The following is a 25,189-nucleotide window of genomic DNA, read 5'->3' as shown; positions in this document are numbered from 1 at the left end:
GAGGTCAGTCACACAGAAGGCCACATATTGTATGATTCTATTTATATTTAAATGTCCAGAAAAGGCAAATCTACAGAGACAGAAAGTAGATTAGTGTTGGGCAGGGACTGCAGGGAGGGAGGCAATGGGGAGTGACTGCTAGTGAGTATGGGATTTCTTTGGGGGAGGACAAAATGTTCTAAAGTATGACTGCAGTGACAGTTGTACATTATCATTGTGAACATACTAAATGCCACTGAATTGCACACTTTAAATGAGTGAATCGTGTAGTATGTGAATTTTATATCAATAAGGATGTTATTTAAAAAAAGAATGTCCTGTATTTCCCTGGTGGTGCAGTGGTTGAGAGTCCGCCTGCCAATGCAGGGGACACGGGTTCGATCCCTAGTCCGGGAAGATCTCACATGCCGTGGAGCAACTAAGCCCGCGAGCCACAACTACTGAGCCCGCGCACCTAGAGGCCGTGCTCTGCAACAAGAGAAGCCACCGCAATGAGAAGCCCACGCACCGCAACGAAGACTCAAAGCAGCCAAAAAAAAGAAAAGAAAACAAACAAAAAAACCCAATGTGTTAAAAAGAAAAAAATAATATCCCTTTCTTGCACACTACCCTGTTATAACACTATGCCAATAATATTCCTAATAACAGTAGAAGAGAGTTTCTTCAAACACTCTGACTTGCTATTTCTATTTAAAAGCCAAAATCATATCAATATAGATTTTTTCCTTCTAAGATTCAATCATTAGAATTACATTACATCCATATGCACTATGCACAAACATTCAGCACTATGTCATTAATCATAATAGAATAGTAACAGCAATCATACTAGTACAATGATTATAAGATAATGCTTAATTTGTAAAAGAAAAATTAAACCAAAACTTCGATCACAATCTATTACCAACTATTTCAACATTCCTTCAAATCTTTATGCAAGGAGATCTTGCATTTATAATCATGCTGCATACACAACTTTCCCCATCTATTTCACTATTTAACAATTTTGAATAAATATGGAACAGTCTATTCATGGTTTATCCTCATATATATTAAGTAGTTGTACAAACTAGCATAAAAATCTCAAGTTACAGATTTTATACTTCAGGTCATAATATTTCTAGAAATTAATTTTTAGTTATTAAGACCATTCACTTGTTAAAAAAAAAACTAGAAACATCTGAAATCTGCTTTACATGCTCTTTTAACTAATGATGATTTTATAATCAAATAATTAAATAGGAAAAAAAAAGAAACACACAGACACACACTCCCCAAAGAAGTGAGGAAAGGATAAAAAAAGCAACAGACAGAAAGTCTAAAGTAGAAAAATTGACTCACAAGATGATTCACAAGCATTTCCTGGATATTTTGTCCAAGAAAACTCTTCTGACTAAAGTGGAAACTTGTTTGGCTGCAATACATCATTCTACTATTATGATTAATGCCACAGTGCCAAATATTTGAGCATGTGGCATATGGACAAGAGAAACCTCATATGTGTTGATTTAAATACTGCTGCATTTTGGCCCATAACTGTTTAGTTCATATTGAAAAGGAATTGTAAAGTTCTATTTAGTTTCTTCTAACTTCTAGAATTCTAGTTGTTGAAGTGTAAGAACTGAACCAATTTAGGAAGCCCACCAACAATTTTAACTGACTAGTTACATGATATTTCAAAAATTGAAGACAAAAGCTAGTCTTTTGAAGAAAATAAAGGGAATAAGCTTTGTGGATATTGACATAAAATTAAATCAATATTATTAACAAAGTATAAAGTTGGTTAACGCCAATTTTAGAGTCCCAAGGAAGTCCTATAGCTCCTATCAAAACTCAAATAAAAGGTACATGATAAAAAAAATTTCCATTTGGGAACATCTAAATTACAGATCCTTTACCCTACTGACCAATAACGTAAGAAGACATAGCAACATAAAGATGAAATACAATTAGGGATGCCAAAAGGACTGTAAGTTAAAACCAGAATGTACCACACTAATTTATTATATACATTTTCCTCCCAAACTTAACCAACATGTTGAGCATCTACATGTGAAACTCTATGGTACGCAACTTCATATACACACATATAACATGTGATTATTCCTCTACCAAAAAAAAGGTAGGAAAAAGAACAAATCTAATAAACAATTTTGTTCTTTTTTACCCAACGTTATTGCCAATGCCCTAGTCCCTCATAACTCATCTGAAATACTAAAAAAAAACTTCAATTGACATCCTTCTAAGTCCCAAGCCTCCAACTCCTACCACTTCCTCAATTCCATCCCATTTTGTCTTCAAGTGATTTTGTTTTTCTAACATTTTCATCATATAATTTTCCTATTCAATAAATAACGTATAAGAATTCTTCACTATATACTGCTAAAGTTAGGGGCAATTTTTTCAGGCAGGGCAAGGTGGAGAGGCAATAATAAGGAATTCAGCTAAGAAATATCTGTCTTAGACATTCTATCAGTTAAGAGATTTCCTTAGATTAATAAATGCCTTTTAAAAATGTAAACATCTACCAGAAAGGTCAGAATTATCCTTCATTCAAATTTACACATTAACACCCCAGTTCTGAGAAACAAGAAAAAGGGAATTTGAGAGTGCAGCATGAGACAGTTGGTCCCTGTAAGCCCAAAGACAGACAAAAGAGAAGGACACTAACATAAAGACTAACCTATATATCCTAGGAGAGAAGGGTAGGGCACTGAAAATCCATATCTAGGCATACAAAGCCCTCTATAATGTCCAGTTCTCTTTCCTGTCTCCCACCAACACACTCATCCCATTTTACTTTTATAAGCATTTCATTCATTTTACTGAGTATTTATTATGTGTCAATCATTGAGCTAAGATCAGGGCTACAAAGATGATAAAGAATATTACTTTTCATGAAGAGGTTATACTGAGAGAAGAGGGTAACAAATAACGCACTAAAAATACTGTAACGAAAGTGTACACCAACCAAGTACTACAAGGTCATAGTAGAATGAACTACCATCTGGCCTTTCGGCTGGAACCACCATCTTCCAATAATTCATCAAAATGACCAACACAAAGGGAAGGAGGAGGGGTACTTGCTATATGTTCTCTAGGCCTTTTAGAAAACACGGAGTTGTTCCTTTGGCCACATACATGCGAATCAAGAAGAAAGTGATATTGTAGATATCAAGCGAATGGGCACTGTTCCATAAGGAATGCCCCACAAATGTTACCATGGCAAAACTGGAAGAGTCTACAGTGTTACCTAGCACAATGTTGGCATCGTTGTAAACAAACAAGTTAAGGGCAAGATTCTTGCCAAGAGAATTAATGTGCCTATCAAGCACATTAAGCACTCTAAAAGCCAAGATAGCTTCCTGAAATGTGTGAAGGAAAACGATCAGAAAAAGAAGGAAGCCAAAGAGAAAGGTACTTGGGTTCAGCTGAAGCGCCAGCCTGCTCCACCCAGAGAAGCACACTTCGTGAGAACCAGTGGAAAGGAGCCTGAACTGTTGGAGCCCATTACCTATGAATTCATGGCATGATGGGTGTAAAGAAAATAAAAGACCTGGACTGTACATATGTTTCTCTTAATTGAGTAGAAGTGTTGTGTCCCTTCTCCCACAGAAATATTTAAAGCACATTTTAACTGTGTCCGAATTCAGTGGGTGATGTCTTTACTTTTCAAATTTAGTTGTTTTTCTTCCTGAAAGATGTGAGGTAATTTGTTGTGCAATATACTCCACTGGTTAATAAACTGTCAAATATTATTTGTAAAAAAGAAAAAGAAAAAAAGAATGAACTACCCTCTGACTAAGGAGTTCAAAATGTTTGTCCTGAAAAATAATAGAAGTTTGCCAGATAGGTAAGGGCAGAGAGGGCATTCCAGGTAGGAGTTGCAGAATATGAAAAAAGATAAAGGTTAGAGCCAAACTAAGAAAGGTATGCTATAGTAAATTTGGGATGTTATTCTGTAGGCAATAGGGAGCTGAATACATTTTAAAGTAGGGGAGTGATATAATCAGATTTCTTATTTAAAAGAATAAGTATGCCAGAAGTATGGATACTTAACGAGAATGGGGAGAGAAAGAAATGTTAGGGGAGACCAATTTGAAGATCATTACAATAGTCTAGATAACAAATAAGGGTCTGAAACCAAGGTGGTAGCAGTATGGATGGAGAGGGGCCAAATTAGGGAATAATTTTTGAAACAGAAGCAATAGGACTTGATAACCAACAGGAGGAAAAAGAAGGTCTAGTTTGCGAATTTAGGTAGAGGAAAAGAATGTAGTAGTATGAGCGGAGTGTGGGGATGGGGATTGAGAGAATAAGTTGTTTTGACCTGTGTTTGAAGCACTTTATAGATATTCAGGTGTCAAGTCTGAAGCTCAGGAAAGAGGTGGAGGCTACAGCAAGATTAGGAAGTCATGTACTCATAGATGGTAGCTTATTGTAGTACCTGACCAGAACCTCCACCTTAAGCCTGGCTTAGGCTCACTAAACCTGGTTCTTCTCAATTGTTGTACCTTTGTTACTGCTGCCTTATCTTTAAAAAAAAAAAAAAAAGAAGTGTTCTCTTTACTACACGATCTGCAATTCTACCAACTGTTTAGATTAGCCCAATTCCTTTCCTTCTTGCTTTACAAATATTTCTTAATGACTATCAAGTCAGGATTCTGGAGTGCTGGTCTCACCTTTGCTACTAGAAATGTGTGTTGTTGAGTAAGCCTCTCAACCTTTCTGGATTTCAGCTACAAAAAAAGGTATCAGGAAAAAAAAAAAAAGGCATCAGATTAGTTGATATCTTAGATTCCTCCACTTGTAATACTCCACAACTTGCTTCCTGACCTCAGAAAGAACTCTTTGTTACATGTTAATTATAACACTCATATGATGGTTTTCTTTCATATGTTATTACAAAGTCTCTTAGTGCTCATTCACTTCATATTTCTTATGTGTCTTATCTCTTCTACTAAATTACAAATTTCTTGACAGCAATAAATCTATGTTTTAAATGAAGGCTCTTAATAATAATACTTACTGAGTAAGAAAAGGTTGGGGTATTTGATAGTACAAACTAAAAGGCTAAGTTGAACATCATTGTTTTCTAAATATTTTGTCCATAAGTCTTTCTTTTTTTTTAAACCCTCCTTTGTGGTGTACACCACATCATAAATTCCTTTTCTGTTCCTGTATCATCTAAACCACATCCATATCCATAGTATTTGGGGGAAGTGAAAGAAGCTTATTGAAAGCAGATTGATAAATCTTTATATATCATATATACTTGTTCCTATAAAAGAGTAGGGAACAGTTAGGAGTTGAGGATCAGGAGAACAGAAGGCATGAAACCATGACAACCACCATCATCTTAAAGGGAACATCACGAAAGGGGTAAATAAGGTCGAGGTGGGGTGGGGAGAAAAAAGAAAGCACCAATAAATATTACCTAATAGCAAAGGAAAAAATGCTCAGTCTGATTTCAAGAGCACATAAAAATGACTTGCACCTTTTCTATTATCACAGAGAAAACATATGAATTTACGTTATAATGGAAAAATTTCAAGGCTGTTTGTAGATTTTTCCCATCATCACACCTCTGAAGTACAGTCAATTTCAAAGCAAATTACCATCTGTTCTTGGTCAAACTGTTAGACATTATCATTGCTATTTAGATATACAAGATAAACATAATTTCTAAAGCAAAGACAAATACCAAAAGCAAAAGATCTCTGAATTCTTACCTGTTCACTCTCCTAGGACACTTGTCTGGTTTAATATCTACCTCATAGAGGTAGACATCGATCTTTGGAATTTCAACTTGAAAACAGTTAGCCAGCAATTTAATGGGTTTGCCCATGGTGCCATAGCCAGGTCTTCTGGGCACCATGAGTAGGGGCTGGGCCCCAACGGGTCCTGCCAGGAAAGGGGAAAAAAAAGAGAGAAACACTCTTACAAGCTGCATTTAATAATCCTGTCAACCAGAGTAAGTTAGAATTTTAAGTACAGTTGATAATGCTTGAAGCCTAGTGCTGAAAGATGACATCGTTTCTAACACCAATTTCTTTCACCCCACTTTACTTTCCTCATTAAAACAAACATAAAAAGAAACAAAAACTGGGTACCTCTGGAAAATTGTTTTGGAAGGGGTAGAAAGGAGCACACAAACCCAGGTGAGCATAAACAAAGCACAAATTGTATCCAAAAAGTATGCAACCAATAGCAAAGTAAACTTAAAGAAGGGTAAGAGCAAATGAACAAAATAAAAAACAATATGCAATAAAAAGGATCAACAAAGCACAAAATCAATTATTGGAAAAGATAACTAAAATTGATAAATTCCAGTGATTTTTATAACAGAAGAAAAAAAGGCTTAAGTAACCAATATAAACGGAAAAAAAAGTATCAGTATCACTACAGATACAGAAGACATTACAAACATTGTTAATAAATTTGAAAGTTTGATGAAACAGACTAAGTCCTAGAAAGATACAGCTTACTGGTATACAAAAGCATATAAAATTTGAAAAGTTCTCTTTTCAAATAAAATAAAATGTAAAATGGTGCAGCTGTTTTGGAAAACAGTACAGTGGTTCCTCAAAACATTAAAAATAGAATTACCATACGATCCAGTAGATCCATGATCTACTTCTGGGTATAAACCCAAAAGAATTGAAAGCAGGGTATTGAAAAGATAATTATACACCTATGCTCATAGCAGTACTATTCACAATAGACGAAAGGTGGAAGCAACCTAAGTGTCCACTGATGCATGAATGGATAAAGAAAATCTGGTATATACCTATAATGGGACATCAATCAGCCTTAAAAAGGAAGGAAATTCTGACACATGCTACAACATAGATGAAACTTGTAGAGGTCATGCTAAGTGAAATAAGCCAGTCACAAAAAGACACTGTATGATTCCACTTATTAATACCTAGAGTAGTCATATTCATAGAGACAAAGCAGAAGGGCGGTTGCCAGGGGCTGGGGGAAAAGGTAGAAAAAGGAATTGTTGCTTAATGAATATAGTTTCAGTTTTGCAAAATGAAAAGAGTTCTGGCGATTGGTTGCACAACAATGTGAATGTACTTAAATACTACTAAATTGTACACTTAAAAATTGCTAAGATAGCAAATTTAATGTTATATATATTTTATCACAGTTAAGAAAAAAACAAACCCTAGGTGATATCTAGCATTAAGTTTTTGAAGCTCAAAATGTTGTAGCTTTGTTAAACAAAATTCAAACAATAAATTCAGTTAGTAAATTAGTAACTATTATCTAAATGAATTTACATTTAAAATATCTGAAAAGTCCTGTAACTATTTGAAAAAATTAAATATTCACACACATGCACACACTAAAAAATTCCAGATCCAGATGGCTTCACTAGAGAATTATACCAAACATTTAAGGAAAGAAATAATACTAATCTTAAACAAATTCTTCCAGAGAATAGGAAAAAAGATAATTAACAACTTTTCTTCACTGTGGATTAAAGTGCTACCTGCATCACTTATTTTTAAATTTTGTTTTCATATATTTGTAAGATCTTTTCTGAGGGCATAATCTTTCCTGCTATCCTAAACTGAGATAGGTAATAATGAGTAATTCTAGACTAGGTCATAGTTCTGGCTCTGCCATTTATCTAACCACTTGACCTTTGTTAAATATTAATAGCCCTGAAATTCTATTTCCTGATCTATAAAATGGAAATAATACCTAATCTGCCTCTTTCTTATGAATCCTGTCAGGATAAAATCAGAACATGAACAACAGATAAAATTTATCAAGCTCTTACCAAACCTTGTAATAATTTTTTTTAAACTATTGAAGTATAGTTGATTTACATTGTTGTGTTTAATTTCTGCTGTACAGCAAAGTGACTCAGTTATACATATATATTCTTTTTCATATTCTTTTCCAATATGGTTTATCACAGGATATTGAATATAGTTCCCAGTGCTATACAGTAGGACCTTGTTGTTTATCCATCTGATATATAATAGTTTACATCTGCTAATCCCAAACTCCCAGTCCTTCCCTCCCCAACCCCGCCTCTCCCTTGGCAAGCACAAATCTGTTCTCTCTGTCTGTAGTCTGTTTCTGTTTCATAGATATGTTCATTTGTGTCGTACTTTAGGTTCCACATATAAGTGATATCATATGGTATTTGTCTTTCTCTTTCTGACTTACTTCGCTTAGTATGATAATCTCTAGGTCCATCCATGTTGCTGCAAATGACATTATTTTATTCTTTTTAATGGCTGAGTAATATTCCATTGTGTACATACACCACATCTTCTTTATCCATTCATCTGTTGATGGACATTTAGGCTGTTTCCATGTCTTGGCTATTGTAAATAGTGCTGCTATGAACATAGGGGTGCATGTAGCTTTTCGAATTACAGTTTTGTCTGGGTATATGCCCAGGAGTGGGATTGCTGGATCATACGGCAACTCTATTTTTAGTTTTTTGAGGAACCTCCATACTGTTTTCCATAGTAGCTGCACCAATTTACATTCCCACCAACAGTGTAGGAGGGTTCCTTTTTCTCCACACACTCCAGCATTTATTATTTATAGATTTGATGATGGTCATTCTGACAGTGATACCTCACTGTAGTTTTCTTTTTTTTCTCTCACTGTAGTTTTGATTTTCATTTTTCTAATAATTAGCGATGTGGAACATCTTTTCATGTTCCTGTTGGCCATCTTTATGTCTTCTTTGGAGAAATGTCTATTTAGGTCTTCTGCCCACTTTTTTTAGTGGGTTGTTTGGTTTTTTTTGGTCATTGAATTGTAGGAGCTGTTTGTATATTTTGGAAATTAAGCCCTTGTTGGTCGCATCACTTGCAAATATTTTTCTCCCAGTCCGTAGGATGCCTTTTCATTTTGTTTATGGTTTCCTTTTATGTGCAAAACCTTATAAGTTTGATTATAAATCATACCAATGTTTTCTTAGGTCAGTCTCCCAAGGCAATAGAAATAAAAGCAAAAATAAACAAATGGAACCCCAAACTTCATAATGATTTTATAGATGAGGAAAACTGAAATGATTTGCCTAAAATTTCATAGCTAGTAAGTAGCAGAACTGGGATTGGAACCCATTCTGCTGTGCTCTCTATTTTGTTCCATTGATATATTTGTTTATCCTTTTGTCAATAATACACTGCCTCGATTATGATATTTTACAGTAAGTTTTGAAATCAGGTACTGTCAATCAGTTCTCTGACTTTCATCTCCTTTAATATCATGTAGCTGTTCTGGGTATTTTGCCTTTCCATATAAACTTTACAATCAGTTTGTCAATATCCACAAAATAACTTGCTGGGATTTTGTTTGGAATTGTGCTAAGTATATAAATCAAGTTGAGAAGAGCTGACATCTTTATACTGAGTTTTCCTATCCATGTATAATAAAATATCTCTATTTATTTAGATTTTCTTTGATTTCTTTGATTTTTTTAAATCAGAGTTTTGTAGTTTTCCTCACATAGATCTCGTATGTATTTTGTTAGATTTATACCTAAGTACTTCTTTCTTTTCTTTTTTTGGTGCTAATGTATAAGGCTACAATAATCGCGACAGTGTGGGTTTTCGTCAAAGAAGAGAAAAATACATCAGAGGAATACATAGCCCCAAAATTGAACCACACAGTCAACTGATCTTTGACAAAGGAGCAAAGGCAATTCAATGGAAAAAGGACAGTCTTTTCAAGCAATGGTGCTGATGAACAAGTGGATGGATATCCACATGCTAAAGGGGGAAAAAAAAAAAAAAAAGAATCCGGACACAGACCTAAAACTTTTTTCAAAAATTAACTCAGGGGGGACTTCCCTGGTGGCGCAGTGGTTAAGAATCCGCCTGCCAATGCAGGGGACAAGGGTTTGATCCCTGGTCTGGGAAGATCCCACATGCTTCGGAACAACTAAGCCCGTGCGCCACAACTACTGAGCCCGCGTGCCACAACTACTGAAGCCCGCGCACCTAGAGCCCGTAATCCTCAACAGAAGCCACCGCAATGAGAAGTCCGCGCAAAGAGTAGCCCCTGCTCGCCGCAACTAGAGAAAGCCCATGCGCCATGAAGAAGACCCAACGAAGCCCAAAAATAAATAAATAAAATAAATAAATTTATAAAAATAAAATAAAGGGAAATAGTCTTCCAACTAGTGGTTGTGATACAGAATGTCTGACTTTCAGTAACCTATTCTTACTTATTCCATGCTCTTAAGAAGGCATTTTGTTCCATCTTATCCAGATTTTTTAGTTTTCTTTAGTGGAAGTTCTGAGCCTAATAAAATAATCTGTCTACTCTACATGGAGAAAATTCTATAGCTATTTAACTACCTGCATTTTCATACAAATTGAGTGATCTGAGGACAGAGTTTATGAGTGACTCATATTTCTATCCCTAACACTAAAGAGCACATCATATTAAGTCCCTTGTTCTGATTCCACGATTACAGAGCAACCTTCTGATTACTGTCTGTATACCCATATAGACGGCCGGAGGGAGATAAGTCGCTGACTAGTCAACATGAATCTTCTTTATGCTCTGGAAATAGTATTTTTCTTTGTAAATGATTAAATTGGCATTATGATTTATATATTAGTTTCTTGTGAACTTGGTTAGCATCAATCAGTCCCTCAAGGTGATGATCAGCTCTGGATGCCTGAAAAAACCAAGCATCAGGATCTGCAAAGCTAGGGACCAGACTGTGGAGCACAGTGACCCTCTGTCATACTACCTCATAAATTTGTTTCAGTAATCTGAATCCCTTCCACTACATTTTCAAGTTTCATAGTAGTAAACACACTGTATATATATAAAATGTTATATTCTGTTCCCACTTAACATAGCATCATAAGCATATCTGTATTACTAAGGTCTTCATAATCATAATTTTAATGGTTATGTAATAATACATTAAGTTGATGAACTAAAACTGACCAGGTTCCACTGAAGAATATTTAGCTTGCTTCCAATGTTTCACTATTATAAATAGTGAAACATAAGCAGTTGTAGTGGATATTCACAGGATGGTATGCTAAACACAACCCCACCCTTTTCCTCCACCTACTGGCTATTCTCTTGAAAACTATACACTCTCTCAAGTACTATATGAATACCAGCAATTGATATGTTCTTACGTGAATCTGACACCACAACTGACTGGTCTAGGGATGGACACCGGAACCAAGAGAAAGTAATGAGCCTTTTCCCTGGGACTTTTTTTTTTGTTTTAACTTGGGACCTAAACAACAATCAGGTATTTCCTCTTCAGGGACTAAAGCTGTGAGATATAATAGCTGTTAGAGATCAGGTGTTCTGATGTGTAGAAAAAGCCCATCAACAGTGAGAGGAAATGGAAGCTACATGTAGAGAGCTACAAATAGAGAGAAATCAAAATAAGAGATGGAGTAGTCTGATACCATGAGTTACTAGTTCCACCTGCTCCAGATGCAAGCTCAGCTGCAAACCTGTTCTTCCTATTCAACCTGCCTTGGATTCCATGAGCCAATAAACCCCTTTTGCTTAAATTAGTTTCAGTTGGATTTCTGTTATTTGCAACTAAAACTCTTAACTGATAAAAAGAGTAATTATGTTAATTACTTCAACTGAAGTATGGTCTCAAACCTGAGTTCAAATTCCAGATCTAATGACCAGGGGAAAGTCACAGCCTCTAAGACTCAGTTGCCTATTATTATTATTATTTTCATTTATATGCGGGATCTTTTTTTTTTTTAACATCTTTATTGGAGTATAACTGCTTTACAATGGTGTGTTAGTTTCTGCTTTATAACAAAGTGAATCAGCTATACGTACACATGTATCCCCATATCTCCTCCCTCTTGCGTCTCCCTCCCACCCTCCCTATCCCACCCCTCTAGCTGGTCACAAAGCACCAAGCTGATCTCCCTGTGCTATGCGGCTGCTTCCCACTAGCTATCTATTTTACATTTGGTAGTGTATTTTTTTTAATGATATTTAGACTGCACAACACAATGATTTGACATACCTGTGCACTGTGAAAAGATTCTCCCCATCAAGTTAATTAACTCATTCATTACTCCACATATTCACCTTTTTGGGGGGATGAGGGGGGACTTAGAACATTTAAGTTCTACTCTCTCAGCAAATTTCAATTATACAACAGAGTATTATCAACTATAGTCACTATATTATACATTAGATCCTCAGACCCTGTTTATCTTATAGTTCAAAGTTTGTACCCTTGTACCAACCTTTCCCTATTTCCCCCACTCCCTGGCAACCATTTTTCTACTGCTTCTGAGTTTGACTTTTTTTTTTTAGATTCCACATGTAAGTGATACCATGTAGTATTTGTCTTTGTCTTATTATACTTAGCATAGTGTCCTCCAGGCTCATCCATGTTGTCAGAAATAACAGGATTCCCTTCTTTTTTTAAGGTTGAGTAATATTCACTATGTGTATATGTGTGTGTGTGTGTGTGTGTATACACATATCACATTTTCTTAATTCATTCATCCGCTGATGGATACTTAAGATAGTCTCCATACCTTGGCTATTGTGAATGCTGCAATGAACGTTAGAGTACAGATATCTCTTCAAGATAATGGTTTCGTTTCCTTCAGATATATACCCAGAAGTGGGATTGCTGGAATATATGGTAGCCCTATTCTTTTTTTTTTTTTTTAATATTGGAGTATAGTTGATTAACAATGTTGTGTTAGCTTCACGTGAACAGTAAAGTGATTCAGTTATACATATACATGTCTATTTTTTTCAAATTCTTTCCCCATCTAGGTTATTACAGAATATTGCACAGAGGTCCCTGTGCTATACAGTAGGTCCTGTTGGTTATCTATTTTAAACACAGCAGTGTGTACATGTCAATCCCAAACTCCCAATCTATCTCTCCCCTCCACCCTTCCCCCCTGGTAAAGGAACATATGGTAGCTCTATTTTTAGTTTCTTGAGGAACCTCCATACAGTTTTCCATCGTGGCTGTACCACTTTATGTTCCCACCAACAGTGTATAAGGCTTCTCTTTTCTCCACACTCACAACAGCATTTATCATTTTGTCTTTTTGATAAAAGTCATCCTAACAGGTATGAGGTTATATCTCACTGTGGTTTTGATGTGCATTTCCATGATGACTGGTGATGTTGAGCACCTTTTATGTACCAGTTGGCCATTTGTATGTCTTCTTTGGAAAAATGTCTATTCAGGTCCTTTGCCCATTTTATATTTTTAATAAATTTATCTATCTATCTATCTATTTATTTATGGCTGCATTGGGTCTTCGTTGTTGGGTCTTCGTTGCTGTGCGGGCTTTCTCTACTTGCGGCGAGCGGGGGCTACTCTTCGTTGTGGTGAGCGGGCTTCTCATTGCAGTGGCTTCTCTTGTTGCAGAGCTCAGGCTCTAGGCGCGTGGGCTTTAGTAGTTGTGGCACGTGGGCTCAGTAGTTGTGGTTCGCGGGCTCTAGAGTGCAGGCTCAGTAGTTGTGGCGCACAGGCTTAGCTGCTCCGCCCTTTGCCCATTTTTTAATTGAGTTGGTTTTTTTGCTACTGAGTTGTAAGAGTTTCTTGTATATTTTGGATAGCAACCCTTTATCAGGTATGTGGTTTGCAAATATTTTCTCCCATTCTATAAGTTTCCTTTTAATTTTGTCAATGGTTTCCTTTGCTGAGCAGAAGCTTTTTAGTTTGATGCAGTCTCACCTGTTTATTTTTGCTTTTGTTGCCTTTGCTTTTGGTATTAAATTTAAAAAATCATTGCCAAGACCAATGTCAAGGAGCTCACGTGCTATGTTTTCTTCTAGGAGTTTTATGGTTTCAGGTCTTCTGTTAAAGTCTTTGATCCATTTTAATTTTTATATATGGCATAAGTTGGGGTCTAGTTTCATTCTTTTGCATATGGCTATCCAGTTTGCCCAACACCATTTATTGAAGAGACTATCCTTTCCCCACTGTATAGTCTTTGCTCCTTTGTCAAAAACTAACTGACCATACATGCATGGGTTTATTTCTGGGCTCACATTGATCTATGTGCCTATTTTTATGCCAATACCACACTGTTTTGATATAACTTTATAATATAGTTTGAAATCAGGAAGTTTTCTTTGTTCATCTTTCTCAAGACTGCTTTAGCTATAGGGGGTCTTTTGTGGTTCTACATAAATTTTAGGATTGTTTTTTCTATTTCTGTAGAAAATGCCATTGCAATTTTTTTCTTTTTTTTTTGCCATTGCAATTTTGATAGGGACTGCACTGAATCTGTAGATCACTTTGGGTAGTGTGGACATTTAAACAATATTAATTCTTCCAATCCATGAGCACAGGATATCTTTCCATATAGTGTGTCTTCTTTGATTTCTTTCATCAATGTCTTATAGTTTTCAATGTGTAGATCTTTGACTTTCTTGGTTAAATTTATTCATAAGCATTTTATTGTTTTTGATGCTACCGTAAATGGGACTTTTAAAACATTTATCTTTTTGATATTTAGTTTTTAGTGTATAGAAATGCAGTAGATTTTGGCTTTTTTGTTATAAATTTATTTATTTATTTATTTATTTGGCTGCATCAGGTCTTAGTTGCAGCACGTGGGATCTTCGTTGAGGCATGTGGGATCTTTTGTTATGTTGCGTGGGCTTCTCTAGTTGTGGCATGCAGGCTCCAGAGCATGTGGACTCAGTAGTTGCAGCACGCGGGCTCTCTAGTTGTGGCGCGTGGGCGCTAGAGCGCACGGACTCAGTAGTTGTGGTGCGCAGGCTCAGGTGCCCCTCGGTATGTGGGATCTTAGTTCCCCGACCAGGGATCAAACCTGCGTCCCCTGCACTGAAAGGCGGATTCTTAACCACTGGACCACCAGGGAAGTCCCGAAATGCAATAGATTTTGTATATTGATTTTGTATCCCGCAACTCTACTAAATTCATTTATTACTTCTAACAGTTTTTCATGCAGTCTTTAGGGTTTTCTATATATAATAGCATGTCATCTGCAAATAGAGACAATTTTACTCCTTCCATTCCAATTCAGATGCTTTTTCTTTCTTTTTCTTGCCTAACTGTTCTGGCTAGGACTTCCAGCACTATTTGAATAAAAATGTTGAGAGGAGGCTTCTTGTCTTGCTCCTGATCTCAGAGGAAAAGCTTTCAGCTTTTCACCACTGAGTATGATACTATCTGTGGGCTTTGTCATATATGGCCTTTCTTATGTTGAGGTACATTCAGTTACCTTATTTTAAAAATGAGATAAAATGACCTATACATTCTAGATGTGCCTGGCACAAAAGCCATTAAAAAAAGTAGTAGCTCTTCAATAAATATTAATACAAATAAACAGCTACAACATTTCACACAACTATGCTAAGTGAATTTCTCTGCATCAAGCACCTACTGTTTTACTTGGGGGAGCTAGAGAGGGAAAGTGGCATATAGAATTTTTTCCTTCAGATAAATTTCAAAAATAGACCTACCCCGTCAAAGGATAGGAACAGAAACATGTTTCTGACTCTTGGTATTTACTACCAAACTGGCATATGAATGCATTACTATCACCAGATTTCTCTCCTATGCCCTCTCTAGCATTAGGCATTACAATTTTTAAAAACCTTTTATGTATTCAAAAAAATAACTTTCTGCTGTTTTATTTACATGTGATGACTATCAAGATTGGCTTAATAATAATGTTTTATTTTTCTATAACCCCCATTCTCTTCTGAAATTCACTGCCCCCATAGACAAGTTTTTAAAAATCAAAAACATAAAAAGTCATTTATCTATTCTATTTATTGAACCATTATTATGTTCGAGGTTTTATAGATACATGCATTAATTAATAAGTCAGTTACTTTGCTTAAGTAGTTCACAATATACTTGGGGATATCCCAAAATTACAACAACAACAGCTAACATGTATTGAGTATTATATATCTGATATACATTTGGTGATTTCTTACAACATAACTTTTGAGGCAGGTACTATATTATACTGAGGAAACTGAAGCACAAGGATATTAAAAAACATGTTCACAGAAAGTGGCAAAGCTAGGATTTGCAAATAGGCAGTCTGATTTCAGAGCCTGGGCTTTTAATCAGTACACTATACCACTACAAACTAACATGTGCTGAAAGTCTATCATTCATTAAGTCATCCATTCATTGACTCGTAAATGTGTTCAACAAATATTTACTGTATCCTAAGTGCCAAACATTGTTCAAGTGAATAATAATTTTAATAATAACAATAAGGACCTGGTCCTCATGAAGGTTTTATAGGGGTGTGGGGCAGATTACATTGTATTTCTTTTTTGCCGATTAGGTAGTAATAACTGCTATAAAACAATAAGATAGGTTAGGGCTTCCCTGGTGGCACAGTGGTTAAGAATCCGCCTGCCAATGCAGGGGACACGGGTTCGAGCCCTGCTCTGGGAAGATTCCCACATGCCGCAGAGCAACTAAGCCTGTGCGCCACAACTACTGAGCCTGCGCTCTAGAGCCCACGAGCCACAACTACTGAGCCCGCGTGCCATAACTACTGAAGCCCGCGCACCTAGAGCCCATGCTCTGCAACAAGAGAAGCCACCCAATGAGAAGCACGGGCACCGCAATGAAGAGTAGCCCCCGCTCGCCGCTTAGCCCGCGCACAGCAACAAAGACCCAACGCAGCCAAAAATAAAAATAAATAAATTTATTAAAAAAAAATAATAAGATAGGTTACAGGGATAGAAAATGTGTGTGTGTGGGGGGGGGAGGTAGTTAGCCATATTAGATAGGTTTGTCAAAGAAGACCTCTTTGAAAAGGTGACAAGTAGGCAGAAAACAGAAGTGAAAGAAAAAGTCATGTAGACAGCTGAAAGAGCATTCCAGGCAAGGAAAAATCAAGTATAAAGGAAAAAGCAGAAGTTTGCTTGGTGTTTGATGAACAGCAAGGAGACCACTGTGCCTGGAGCAGAGAGAACGGTAGGAGATGAGGTCAGAAAGATACTGGGATATCAGATCTTATAGGATTTGCAAGCCATGATGAGGTCTTTGGATTTTATTCTGAGACATGAGAAACCAACAAAGGGTTCTGAATCAAGAAGCATTATGATCTGACTTAAACTTTTTTAAAACAATCACTCTAGCTGCTGTATGAAAGATTATATGTAAAAGTACAAGCAGGGAGACCAGTTAGTAGGCTAGTCAACTTTCCAGGCAAAAGATAATGTTGGCTAGGGCAGGGGTGGTAGCAGCTATGGGAATGAGGTCAATGTGGAAAATATTTAGACGGTAGACCTAATGGGAACTGCTAATGGATTAGGTGTGGGGTATGAGAGAAAAGAGCTCTCAAAGCTTTTCGGTCTAAGCAACTAAAAGAATTGGAAATGCACTTACTGAGACAGGAAAGACTCAGGAATAATAGAAAGCTTTGAGAAGAAATCAAGAGGATTCTTAGGACATGTTAACGTTAAGGTTTCTGTATAAGTAGGCATCTAGTAGGCAGTTAGATGGGTGTGGAGTTCAAGGGAGAGGTCCAGGCTGGAGATGTAGATATGAGTGCCCTTGGCATATTAGTGATATTTGAAACCACTGGACCAGAGGAGATCACCCAGACTGTGGCAGGATACAGAATACTACTAATAAGCTCTGGGAAACTCCCAATGTTTAGAGATTGGGGAGATGAAGATGAAACAGCAAAGGAAGCAGAAAAGTGATAGCCAATAAGGTTGGAGGAGGACCTGGAGAATGTGGTAGCCAGGAAGCCAAGTGGAAAAGGAATGTCCAGAAGGAAGCAAAGTAATCAAATGAAGTTGAAGAGACAAATAAAATTAAGACTTGGGAACTGACTACTGGGTTTAACAAATTCTTTGTTGACTTTGATAAAAGCAATTTCAGTGAAGTTCTAGGGACAAAAACCTGACTGCAGTTAAGTTCAAAAAGAATACCCTGAGGGGACTTCCCTGGTGGCCCCTTCCACTGCACGGGATGGGGGTTCGATCCCTGGTTGGATGGGGAACTAAGATCCCACATGCCTTGAATCTGATCAAGCTTTTTGGTCCTAGCAGTTTACAGTAAATTTAGAGAAACACGTTAAATTACACCATGAAGATGGAACCAGCAAAATCCAGACTGTGAGAAAGTCTAAAAGGACAAACAATCCATAAATTGTAGGGGGAAAGAGGATAGAAAACTTACAAATTAAGAGGCACTTAAAAGACATATCAATCATTCACAATGTGGGAAACTTATCTGGATCCTGACTCAAAAATGAAATAAATTTTAAAAAGGCAAATTGTTTAAAAAAAAAAAAAAGAATAATATCTGAGACAAGTTGAAATTTGAATACTGACTTAATATTTGATATAAAGGGTTATACTATTATTTTATGCTGTGATAATGGTACTGTGGCTTATTTAAAGAGTCCATAACTCTCTCTTTTTTTTTTTTTTTGGCTTCACCTTGCAAGGTTCCCCAACCAGGGACTGAACCTGCTCCCCCTGCAGTGAAGGCATGGAGTCTTAACCACTGGACCACCAGGGAAGTCCCCCATATCTCTTACAGATGTACTTAGTAGATATTTATAAATAAAATATTATTATGTCTAGAATATGCTTCAGAAAATACAGGGGAGGGGAAAGTAGAACGGACATGACTGGACATGGGCGATGGGTACATGGGAGTTTATTATACAGTTCTGCATATACATCCTCAATTTTCTATAATAAAATGTCTTAAAAATTAGGAACAGAGGAATTGTCATTTCCTTTGCATACTGAATCTCTTTACTATACCATTATACAGATAAGGAAACTATGATTCAGGAAGATTAAAAGCACTGCCCAAAGTCACAATTAATTTTTTTTAATAGACTTTATTTTTTAGAGCAGTTGTGGGTTCACAGCAAAACTGAGCAGAAGGTAGAGATTGCCCATATGCCTCCTGCCCCCACATAGGCACAGCCTCCCCGACTATCAACATCCCCACACCAGAGTGGTACATTTGTTACAATCAATGAACCTACAATGACACATCATTACCATGTTAATTTGAGAGCCAGGATTTGTTTCCAAAACCCATGCTTTCTACACTATATTACACTGACGATTTTTTTCTCCATTATTGTTATTTTCCCTGATGCTTTTTATACAAACTGGTAAAAACCAAAATTCTGTTTCATGAATAAGCAATGTAACAGAACTCTACTGTAATTGACTATAAAATCATCAAATTTAAGTATATAAAATATTTTAATGTAAATTATTGGAAGAAATAATTCTGTCAATACAACAAATTATACTTCCAGAGAGGCATATTTTAGTTATTTAACAAATACATATATTGCTCACTAGAGTTGAAAATATAATTACACAGAAATAAAAAGCACTATCTGGAATTTCTACCTCAAACTCTTCTTTTAGTAGCTATAGCAAGTACTGGCTAATAACAACTAACCATGTTAAACTTCAAACAAAAAACCATACATTTTCAAAGCATATGTGTGTGTTGTTCACTGACCTAACAATCTAACATGTACTAGTGAGTCCAAAGCTAAATTACAGTCTATAGTAAATGTGACTGATGAAAATAAGCAATGAATAAATAAGAATCAACTATAGCATTACTATAGCCTATTACCAAATTATGGATTTTCACTGGGAACTTTTGCTTTGGTATTCATGGGATACCTCATTTCAACCATTCTACTTCTAGGAATTTATCCTAAAGCAATCACTGGATCACTATACAAAGATGTATATATTAGGATAATTACCTAAGTTTTAGTTATAATTTTATAAAAAACTGGAAAAAAATCTAATCCACCATCAATGACACTAATTAATAATATAAAATTAAATGCGGGAATTCCCTGGCAGTCCAGTGGTTAGAACTTCGTGCTTTCACTGCCAAGGGCCTGGGTTCAATCCCTGCTCTGGGAACTAAGATTCCACAAGCCACGCAGTGCAGCCAAAAAAAAAAAAAAAAAAAATTAAATGCTATGTACTCAGTAAAAATTATTATATTGCTATATTGCTATATAGATATAAGTAATGATAAGGAAAGCTATCCATGATACAATACTGAGTAGAAAAAGCAGGCTAAAAACAATATGATGACAGATGGATGGACGTTTGAGAAGATATACAAGAAAAAATTAGCAATGGTTTTATCTGGAGAATGGGATCATATTATTGTCATTTCTGTTTTAGACTTTCCTATACTGTTCGCTTTTTTTTGTGTGTGTGTGTGTGATTTTTTTTTTTTTTATTTATTTATTTATGGCTGTGTTGGGTCTTTGTTTCTGTGCAAGGGCTTTCTCTAGTTGTGGCAAGCGGGGGCCACTCTTCATCGCGGTGCACGGGCCTCTCACTTATCGCGGCCTCTCTTGTTGCGGAGCACAGGCTCCAGACGCGCAGGCTCAGTAATTATGGCTCACGGGCCCAACTGCTCCGTGGCATGTGGGATCTTCCCAGACCAGGGCTCGAACCCGTGTCCCCTGCATTGGCAGGCAGACTCTCAACCACTGCGCCACCAGGAAAGCCCCGCTTTTTTAAAAATAATAAACATGCATTTTTACAACCAGGAAAAAATTTTTATTTTTGTTTTGAAAAAATAAATATACTGTGTTGACCTCAAAATTTGACATAATTAAATGCCTCTGTTTACTAGTTAAGTCCACAAGGCTAACTAGTAAACATCAGCATGAGATTTCAGTAACTTCTTATCTACTAAGTCTACCTATTCATTCAATGAACCTGTACAAACACAATGCACTTATATCAGATTACATTTATTATATTTACTGTAGCTAAATAATCACTCTAGAACATTCAGACTGTTGGGGGTTAAATTTCTCAGATGCACAATGGGGAACCATTATTTCAAAGCCATTTTTCCCCCTGGAAAACAAGTAGCCCACGCACTATGGAAATGCCTTGAGATTTATTTTATAATTAAAGTTTGGGTAGCTTTTGAAAAACTTTGATCACCCAAGCAAAAATTTAGAAAAATTTTGAGTAATTTTAGAGAATGCCACTTTTATGTTAAATATACAGATAGAGAGCAAGTCCTAATTTAGAAGCTATAAGTTTCTTCAAACAAACAAAAAAAATGACTTCACTGCTAAGATATAAGCCTATTTTGCAATCTATTCTTCAACCTTTTTTAAAATTCAGAGATATATTAATGAACTTCTGTTGTTAGATTTAGAAATCAGTTAAAATATCAAATATTGGTAATGACTCAAAAATTGTATTATGTAAGCCTACAACCGAGAACACTTTCTTGCAAAAATGAAGAATATAAAAATATCCCATGACTATATCCTACAGATATCTTCTGATTTCTCAAGAACCTGATAATTTAGAAACAACGGAGGAATAACTGGCTGATTTAAAACAAAGAATTCTTCCAGATTATTTCATTAAACTAACATTCCAGACTAATGTACATAATTTTTTATTGCAACCAAACCACAGAGAGCCCACATTTAAGATATAAGAGGAAGCATCAGTGTGTAACAAGATTTTGCTAAATCTCAGTAGTCTTTTTTTTTTTTAAAGCAATGGGTAGCCAAAGAAGATCATTAATATTAAAAACACAGATAATGGCAGAAAACTATAGAAACTCCAGATACAGAAGGGCTGTTCATGTATCCTAACAGCATAACCACTATGGTTGAAAAACCACACAATATTCTTTCTCACATCTGTTTTGTTAATGAGCCAAGAATGAGGGTCTATTGAGTATCCTAGACAACTGAATTAGAAGCAGGAATGTCTGGTGAATGCTGTTCATCACAACAAACCGAGACTAAACAGGTTTGGAAAGAATACTATTCTTAAATAAATTATCTTTTTAGCTTTACCTTCCTGAAAACAGATCACTTGCCTTTTCCTCCCATCCATTAAAACAAAACAAAACAAAACCACACATAAATTACTTAAGATACTAGTTTTAAGTACTATAAGAGGAAAAAAATTTTTTAGATTAACGAAATATAATATTTAATTCATCTTTCACTTAGACCCTCAATTATTTTAAGACTATGGAAACCAGTGTGAAAAAAGTTGGTTGTGATATAAAGCAATGTAGTATTCAATTAGAATCTAACAGTTTATGACAATTCGGCAAGAATTCTATCCCGAGCCAGGGTTTTTCCATATACAACATAGAACTTTTCCTGGAAATGTCCCCTTTACAGGGCCTCTGGCCTCTTTGCATACTTTCAGACCAGGCCTACAGAACCAAACAAATGCAATGTTCCCACTGGAGAATATAAATTAATTCTAAATTATCAACCTATTACATAAAATTCTCTGAAAGAGCTAAGGTAGCACTTAGAAACTGTTTCATTCATTTTAACCACTTTCCTAAATTACTTAATTAAAAAAATTTTTTTTAATTAATACATTTATTAGCTTGGAAATTGGTTTAAAACTTTAAAGAGTGGTTATATCAGGGTGATGAAATCAAGGATAATTTTTTAAAGTCTTCATCATGTTAATCGAATTACGTTTAAGGGTTTCATAGATGTTCTTTTTCCCGCTTTACTTTCAAGTCTTTGTTTAGAAGAAAAAAGTTGTTTCTTGCCTCCTTTACAGTTTTCCCTCAGGGCTTTCCATCACTGTCAGAGAAATTAAATTCTAAAACAAAAATCAAAATAATCTTGCACATTTTTATAAGTCCCAATGCCAGTCAAGAGCAGTAAATACTAGAAAAAAAGTTATAATGGCCACTCCAGAGCAGCACTAGCTAAAAGTTAAGCGACAACAAAGTAGAAAAACCTTTTCCATGTTTACAATTCATGCCCTCTAGGCAGAACAGCATTTTATCTTCTTCAAGACAAAAATCTACAAGTGAGAAAATCTATATAAAAACATTTCCCAAGGGATTAAAGACATACTAAACTGAAAACCTAATGGCATTACATATTTTAGTACTTTGAATCCACAACTTTTATCCACCTCATTCAAATTTAGCTTCCACACATCCTTTGGAACTTGTTCTCAAATGACTTTTCTTGATTTTTATTATTAAAGAAACACAGAGTCCTAAAACAACTACATTCAAACAGGAATTCAAGAATATAACTAAGAAACATAGTCTATTCACTTTTGCAAGACTGTATAAGACATCTACCAAACATGTCAAATCACTTTGCATTATTTTTAATTTAAGATAATAGAAAATGTTTTTCTTCCATTGGTAGGTAAGTACAATTCCTTCTGCCCTTAACAGTAGTCTGACTTTACCTAAAAATACAGACTAGAATAGTACAGTCCTAAAAAATAGCTACTCAGGAGAACTGATATCTTAATGAACATTTCTGCTTCTTTTATTCCCACTTTATTTGGAATGAAAATATAACATATATACTCTTAGTCCAGCTGTAATTAAAGCATAAAAAAATAGGGTTTCATCAGAAGTTCCCCTAACTAAGGAGTCATAGGCACAGATGCTAAACTATTGATTATTATTATTTAAAAACCAATTGTGCCTGCCAGCTTTTCGGTTAAATCAGTGTTCACACAGTACTAAATCACTACATTGTACAGGACATCCTTAAAAAATCACTTAAAATATTACCTGCAAAAGGGAAGAATAGACAAATATTAACTTTTAGTGAAGAACGATTTGCCAAGAAACAATTATATAGAATTTGTATCTCTAGTCCTCTAAAGTAAATAAATTTAAGTTTTCTATGTATCCACCTAACAATTAGAATTTAAAATATTTTGCCGTAAGATGATTCCTGAGAATCTCCACACAAAAGAAAAACTTAGAACAAAACTGGAGAGCCAACGTCCAACACTGACTCAATAGACTATCAGAGAAAATATGCATCTAAAATTTTTTAAACCAAAATATGTATCTGTCAAATTCTTGATTTTAGACTTAGTTGCACATTTTTCCCAACTATGCTTTCGATTTCACTTGCAGCATAACAATTACACATCTCAGGAAGAATGAAAATTTTGTTTTTGATGATGACAATCTTAAGCCAAATTATACTTTACCTTCATCATTAAATTACAGTCAATCATGTATAAACTGCACTGAAGAATAAACTTTGTGTTTCACGATGTCCAAGCATATGGCTGACAAATCTAACTATACCTCCGCAGATGTGAGGACAGTTAAATAGGTATGTATTTCAGCAACGGCCCATGCAAAAAGAACTAAAACTTATCTATAGCTCAAGAATTCTTAGGAGCGTTTACTGAATCGTACTTGGCGAGTTGGACCCCTTGGCTAGGCAGTTTGACTTCAGAAGTATTTTCTAAGATGTTGTCCATATATTTGGGAATAATTTCACATGAAAAATCCAAAAAAGAAAAGAACCTTAAAAAATTTTGGAAATATCTTTAAAATTTTAGGATAAGTAGTAAAGTGTTTAACTTTCATGTTTGTTTTCCAGGCTCAACAACAGAACAGTTATGTAAAAATCACGTGTAGCTCCCAAATCATCACATTCCCTAAACAGTGTATTAGAAAACTGGAAAACAAAGGCAAGACAGTTTCGGAAACCTATAAATCAATGATAAACAAACGAGAGTCTAAAGCTCTTCACAATCTAGACAAACCTTTCCCTTTTTAAGGAGACGTGAAAAAAAAAAAAAAAAAGGAGCATGCAAAGGAGACACGGTAAAAACTGATTAGAGAAAATTCCATATAATAAAACTTGTAATAAACCCTTCTCCCCAGCTCACCTCTACAATTCCTAAGGGCTTTTTGCATCTACTTGACAATTATACTCCTTAACGTAGTCAACAAAATCTTTAATATCATTATGTCACTGGTTTCTTTCATATAAGTTTTTCTTATCTCATATTCAGGTGCCTCCCAAATTGGCAAAATGAGATGTGAATTTCAGAGACTTGTGGTACTATTAGTAAGAAGACACCCGCCGCTTAATATTTTCATAATTAATTTATAAAACTGTGACTGGCTGGATGAAGCATACTTCCAAATTTAACATACCAAATATGATCATTTGGAAAGCAAATCGTTATGTAACACCTACTTTATGTCCTTCAATTAATTACAGACCGTAAAAAGTGCTTTTTCTTTTTTTAAGATAAGTACTGCCCATGATGCAATTTTTTCTCAAGACTGTCATTTTTTTCCCAAGAAGAGAAGCAGTTTTCTTAAATTCCAAATTTCCAAGAATATGACAGCCGATTCTCTAGGGAATATAGAATGAAAAAATATATATAT

General features: G+C 35.5%; 1 protein-coding gene and 1 pseudogene across 2 annotated transcripts in view; one reads left to right on the top strand and one right to left on the bottom strand.

Annotated features, from left to right (window-relative positions):
- Positions 1-25,189, bottom strand: part of AGO3 (argonaute RISC catalytic component 3) — a 119,184-nt gene that overhangs the window by 93,025 nt on the left and 970 nt on the right. For both annotated transcript variants that reach the window (XM_036869187.1, XM_036869194.1), the window contains exon 2: positions 5,733-5,904. In XM_036869187.1, coding sequence (XP_036725082.1) covers positions 5,733-5,904 — 172 coding nt within the window. The remainder of the gene's footprint in view (positions 1-5,732; positions 5,905-25,189) is intronic.
- Positions 3,049-3,556, top strand: LOC118903788 (annotated as a pseudogene).

This window comes from Balaenoptera musculus, chromosome 1 (genome assembly GCF_009873245.2).
Source record: "Balaenoptera musculus isolate JJ_BM4_2016_0621 chromosome 1, mBalMus1.pri.v3, whole genome shotgun sequence".
In the NCBI taxonomy this organism is placed as follows: Eukaryota; Metazoa; Chordata; class Mammalia; order Artiodactyla; family Balaenopteridae; genus Balaenoptera; species Balaenoptera musculus.
This window is presented reverse-complemented; position numbering and strand designations above follow the sequence as displayed.